At 44.5% G+C, this 6357-nt stretch overlaps 1 protein-coding gene across 7 annotated transcripts in view; it reads right to left on the bottom strand.

Annotated features, from left to right (window-relative positions):
• TMEM40 (transmembrane protein 40) overlaps positions 1 to 6221 on the bottom strand; it is an 11446-nt gene extending 5225 nt beyond the window's left edge. For 6 of the 7 annotated variants that reach the window (XM_026453249.1, XM_026453250.1, XM_026453244.1 and 3 more), the window contains exons 1-2: positions 5146 to 6221; positions 3698 to 3751 (exon numbers count right to left, since the gene is read on the bottom strand). In XM_026453249.1, the coding sequence (XP_026309034.1) occupies positions 3698 to 3751; positions 5146 to 5311 (220 nt within the window). In that variant the 5' untranslated portion in view covers positions 5312 to 6221. The remainder of the gene's footprint in view (positions 1 to 3697; positions 3752 to 5145) is intronic. The other variant, XM_026453247.2, reaches the window with a different exon arrangement.
• Positions 6222 to 6357: the final 136 nt, after the last annotated feature.

Genomic DNA, 6357 nt, shown 5'->3' with positions numbered 1-6357 from the left:
AAAAAAAAAAAAAAAAAAAAAAAAAAAAAAAAAAAATTATTTATTTAGAGACAGGTTCTCTCTCTGTCATCCAGGTTGCAGGGCAATGGCACTATCATGACTCACTGCAGTCTCAAACTCTTGGGCTGAAGCACTCTTCCTGCCTCAGCCTCCCAAGTAGCTGGGATTACAGGTGCGAACCATAGTGTCTGGCTCTCACAATCATAATTATATAATATATATATATATGAAATATATATAATTTATATAAATTTATATATTATGTAATTTATTATATATAAATATATTTACATATTATATAATTTGTATAAATTATCTATTACATATTTATAATATTTATTTATTTGAGACAGAATCTCACTCTGCCGCCCAGACTGGAGTACAGTGGCATGATCTCAGCTCACTGCAACCTCTGCCTCCCGGGTTCAAGCAATTCTCCTGCCTCAGGCTCCTGAGTAGCTGGGATTAAGGGTGCCACCACACCTGGTTAATTTTTGTATTTTTAGTAGAGACAGGGTTTTGCCATGTTGGCCAGGCTGGTCTTGAACTCCTAACCTCAAGTGATCCACCTGCCTCAGCCTCCCAAAGTGCTGGGATTACAGGCATGAGCCACAGCGCCTGGCCACACAATCATAATTTTAAAAAAGCATTCTGGGCCTGGTGCAGTGGCTCACGCCTGTAATCCCAGCACTTTGGGAGGCCGAGGCGGGAGGATCACGAGGTCAGGAGATCGAGACCATCCTGGTGAACACGGTGAAACCCCGTCTCTACTGAAAACACAAAAAAATTAGCCAGGTGTGGTGGCGGCTGTCTGTAGTCCCAGTTACTTGGGAGGATGAGGCAGGAGAATGGCATGAACCCAGGAGGCGGAGCGTGCAGTGAGCCAAGATCACACCACTGCACTCCAGCCTGGGAGACAGAGCAAGACTCCGTCTCAACATAAATAAATAAATAAAGCATTCTGGGCCGGGTGCAGTGACTCACACCTGTAATCCCAGAACTTTGGGAGGCCGAGGCAGGTGGATCATGAGGTCAGGAGATCGAGACCAACCTGGCTAACACAGTGAAACCCCATCTCTACTAAAAATACAGAAAAAAAAAAGCATTCTGTGTTTCTGTGTGGGCTGGGCACGATGGTTCACACTTGTAATCCCAGCACTTTGGAAGGTCAAGGTGGATAGATCACTTGAGTCCAGGAGTTCAAGACCAGCCTGGGAAATATGGTAAAATCCCGTCTCTACCAAAAATACAAAAATTAGCTGGGCATGGTGGTGCATGCATGTAGTCCCAGCTTCTCAGGAGGCTAAGGCTAAGGTAGAAGAATCACTTGAGCCCAGGAGGTGGAGGTTGTAGTGAGCCGAGATGGCACCACTGCACTCCAGCCTGAGCAAAGGAGTGAGACCACATCTCAAAAAAACCAAAAAATAAAAAAAAACAAACCTACCCATACCCTGACCCCCCAAAAACCATTCTGTGAGTCAGATAAAAAGCATCTGCCCACATGGGCTACCCATTAATGCCTGCTCCAGGCTATCCAGATGCAGGTGATGACACCTGCTGCCTTTTACCCATAGAACTCTGGACTAGACAGGCAACTCCAAGCTCATGCCATCTTGCTGGCTTCTAGACCTACCAGGCTCTGAGCATGTGGGAGCCAAGCTGGCTTGTACACCTCAATCCTTGGCTCCCGCCCTGATTGTTGAGCCACTTGTCTGGGCTGCCAAGGGTGAGTTGAGTCCTATAGAGCTGAGCTGCCACCTCTGCATTAATCCAGTCCTGGGTGTCCTTCCCACACCATTCACCATGTGATTCTTGGTGCCTGTTCTAGTTCCCTGGTGACCTTGCTCCCAGCCTGTCATCTTCTTTCCCTTAAGGGCAGACAGGCACTTGTATGATCTTCCTACCATCAGGCCCCGACTTCTGTACGTTTCCTGTCCCTCAGGGCAGCCCCAGGACACGAACACCACAAGGGGCACTTAGCATGTGACAACAGGCATTCAGCACACTGAACACCATCTGCAAAGTGACCAGAGGGGCCAATACGGAGAGTGCAGAGAGCATATCAAGGACAACATGAAATGAGACTCAAGCAATGTAATTTACCAAGCACCTCCAATGTCTGGGGGAAAGAAGTAATTCATGAATACATGACTGTATCTACATTTTCTACAGTGAATGTGAATTACTTAATGAGAAAAATATTTTAAAATACATATGAACATAAAGGTTTATCTCATTTTATACCCAGTGAAAACTTTCTTAAATTACTTGAGTAATTAAAAACATTTTTCTAAACCAGATTATACTTGTTTCTGTAACAAAAAAAAAAAGAAAGAAAGAAAAGAAAGATGCCTGTAATTCTAGCACTTTGGGAGGCCAAGGCGGGAGGATCACTTGAGCTCAGTAGTTCCAGACCAGCCTGGGCAACATGGCAAAACTCTGTCTCTACTAAAAAATACAAAAAATTAGCTGAGTGTGGTGGCACACACCTGTAGTCCCAGCTACCTGGGAGATTGAGATGGGAGGATCACCTGGGCCCAGGAGGTTGAGGCTGTAGTGAGTCATGATCACACCACTGCATTGCAGCCTGGACAACAGAATGAGACCGTGTTGCAAAAAAAAAAAACAAAAAACAAAAAAACAAAAGCAAAAACCCACAAGACAGATGACCCAGAGTCAACCACTGATTGTATTTGTTACATAACAAATGAAATCTTTTCTTTAGCATATACATAAGTGTTTTCCACTGTGTTACTTAGGTTATTGCCAGGCACTAGGAGACGATGTAGATTTCTGAAATATTGGATTAAACACAGCTATTAAAGCTTTCTTATCTAGTAGTGTGCATCTGTCATATTCTTTGGCAAAAGAGTTCATTCTACAAGTTCTTTTTTTGTTTCTCATTCTACAAGTTCTATTGCATCCTAGTGCTACCAACCAAAGCGCCATATTATTTATGCCTCCTCACTGTAGTAATCGGGGTATTGGAAATAATTATTCTGTAAAATGGGTATTGTGGAGATCAGATCCTTAATTTTTCCTTGTGTGCTGAAACAGCCCAGTATTCCAAGAGAGGGGTTACTGATCATGTCCCATTCTACTCGTTTAGGAGCTGAGGCCCAGAAAAGTGGATGACTGTTCATGGTCACCCCATAAGTCAAGGTTATAGTTCAGACGAAAATGCAGGATTGGCTGGGTGCGGTGGCTCACGCCTGTAATCCCAGCACTTCAGGAGGCCGACGTGGGCAGATCACGAGATCAGGAGATCGAGACCATCCTGGCCAACACAGTGAAACCCCATCTCTACTAAAAATACAAAAAATTAGCTGGGTGTGGTGGTGCACACCTGTGGTCGCACCTACTGGGGAGGCTGAGGCAGGAGAATCACTTGAATTCGGGAGGTGGAAGTTGCAGTGAGCCGAGATCACACCACTGCACTCCAGCCTGGGCGAGAGTGAGACTCCGTCTCAAAACAAACAAACAAACAAAGACCCCAGAAAATGCAGGATTTCCTCAAGACAATCTCATGCCCACCTCCCCACCTGCCAATGTCATAACCACCCAACTGGCCACATCTCCTGTATTTGGCTGGGACTTTTCAGCTCATGAATCACCCTCATGACTTTGTTTCTGCCCAACAAAGCCCTCTTTTCCTTTGTCTAATTGTTTTCTCCAAAGCCACTGGGCAACTGATTACCTCCATAGAGCTGAAGCTCATCCTTCAAAACGTCAGGCTCCCCATGCCCAGGACCTGGATGGAGACAAACCCCTTAGTCAGCACTCCCAAACACAGTGACCCAGGCCACTTCCATCTCCCATGGCTTTGAAGCTTAAGAAGTACCAGAGTCCTTGTGCTGGAGGTGAGGTGGGGGGTGGTCTTCAAGAGGCAAGGCAGCACAAGTACCTTCCCTTTGCCCTTTCTGATGCCCCCAGAACTTCCAGAGGTGACCACATTCAGAAAGTACTCAAGACCTAAGAAGACCTGGACCTTGCTCAGGATTAATAGTGGGTATATATTGGGCACTCGCATGCACCAACACTGTACTAAGTGATTTATATTTAATACTTCATTTGCTTCTCACAGACATCCTATGAAGAAGGTATTAGTACCTACCCCACCCATTATACAGATAAGGACACTGAGGCTCAAACAGTTACATTATTTTCCCAAAGTCATATAGCCAGCAAGTGAGTGGCAACTCTACTAGGTCTGTTGCCAAAGCCTGCGTTCCTAATCATGTTTATATCCAGAAAGAGAACCCAGGGCTCAGCTCTAGCCTCATGGGCAGCATTTATTAAACACTTTCTGTGTGACAGGTTCTGTACTAGGCAATAATTAAAAGACCCTTTTCCCAGTGGTCTTTCCTTCCTATGAAATTTTTTATTTCTTTTGCAACAATTATTTCCTGGTTGTAAAAATAAAACATGCTCTGCCGGGCGTGGTGGCTTACCCCTGTAATCCCAGCACTTTGGGAGGCCGAAGTGGGTAGATCACTTGAGTCCAGGAGTTCAAGACCAGCCTGAGCAACATGGTAAAATCCCATCTTTACTAAAAATACAAAATTAGCCAGGCATGGTGGCACATGCCTGTAATCCTAGCCTCCTACTTGGGAGGCTGAGGCAGGAGAATCGCTTGAACCCGGGAGGTGGAGGTTATGGTGAGCCAAGATCGCGCCATTGCACTCCAGCCTAGGCAACAAGAGTGAAACCCTGTCTCCAAAAAATAAATAAATAAAAAATAAAACATGCTCATTGTAAATTATTTATAGTATAGGACAGTTCAAAAAAGGGAAAATAAAAATCACTTATAATTCCACCATCCTGAGATAACCACTATTAACATTTTGGTATTTTTCCTTCCAGTTTTGATTATAACTGTATGTCTGAATTTTTATAAAGTATATACGAGATCGAATTAATTCTATGATTTGGCATCTTTCTTTTTCAGTTCAGCGATAGATGAAGAGCAGAGCTGTCACCAGGACAGGGTGTAGCATCCTTTATTCTGCTGCTGTCAGGCTATTTCCTATTTTATCCTGCCGTAAACAATGCTGTGAAGAACATCACACAGGCAGATTCAGTCCCACTGAGAAACTCAACAGTGAGTGAGTGGGCAAAAGAAAAATGGTAAGGCCTATTGCCTACCGGGTGAGCCGTTCCCATGGGGGTGTCCAGCCCCCAGGCTCCGTCGATGTTTTCTGGTTGCTCTGGGGTGCTGGTCTTCATCACTGCTCTCTGCGGGGAACAAACACAAGCTGTAGGAGAAGCTCAGCTTGGACTGAGCTGGGAATGCGTTCGTTCTGGTGGCCATTCTCAGAATTCAGTTTATGCGAAGAGTGTGGTTTGATGGGAGGAACTCTGATTTGGGGACTGGAGGTAGGAGACCTGCCACTCACTTTCTGTGTGACTTTGGACAAATCCCTTAATATTTCTGTTGATTTCATGTCTACATAATATTTCTGCTGCTGCCTTGCCTACTTTATAAGACTTCCATGAAGATAAGACAAGGTCCCATGAGGCGTCACAGTACTGGGATGGCTTCCATCCCACCAAGTGCAGGTGCTGTGTCATCTCTGTTTCCCCACCTATCACACTGGCTCTGGATGTTTGCTGTGTCTCCCACGCCCCGGAATATCCTTCCTGTTTGTCTGTGTTATTGAGAAGCTTAAGCTGATGTCACACCTCCTATAGAAAGCCTTTGCCAACTGCCCCAGCTCACACTGGTCTTGCCTTTCCCTGCTGGGGTTTCTATAGCACCAACTGTCTGTCCCTGACTCAGTGGACACAAAGGCCAGCAGTCTCATGATGTGCCTCTCTCCAAACATTTCATCTCCTGAAGGACATGACCTGGGTTCTCCACCCTGCAAGGGTGCCCAGCTGTGAACAGGAGCTTGATCAAGACTTGAAAATGGTTGTCATTTGTGCTCTTTGGCCAGTCAGCATTCCAAGAATTCAGGTCTATGAGTTTCTGGCTCCAGGTCCAGAAGATTCCTTTATCCCAAGACAGGACCATGGGACCTCCTGGTCAGTCATGGGCAATTTAAAAAATTCCAGGAAACCAAATTAATTGTGCTTAAGCATCAGTGCATCTGTGATCTCAACTGGATAAGGAGGAAGAGGGATTGGGAAGCTCAACAAAATCACAACAGTGGTGTTTATCTCAGAAGAAAGGATTTTGGGTGACTTCTATTCTCTTCTATATTTCACAAATATTCATCAGTGCAAAAAATGACTTTTTATTCCTAAAAAGATAATGCATGTTGCAAAATAAAGAAATGCAGAAAATAAAGTAAAAATTATTCCAATTTTCTTTTTTTTTTTTTTTTTTTAATAGAGACGAGGTTTCACCATATTAGT

The sequence above is a fragment of the Piliocolobus tephrosceles genome, chromosome 2 (genome assembly GCF_002776525.5).
Source record: "Piliocolobus tephrosceles isolate RC106 chromosome 2, ASM277652v3, whole genome shotgun sequence".
In the NCBI taxonomy this organism is placed as follows: Eukaryota; Metazoa; Chordata; class Mammalia; order Primates; family Cercopithecidae; genus Piliocolobus; species Piliocolobus tephrosceles.
The sequence above is the reverse complement of the archived record's forward strand: the minus strand, read 5'-3'. Positions and strand labels throughout refer to the sequence as shown.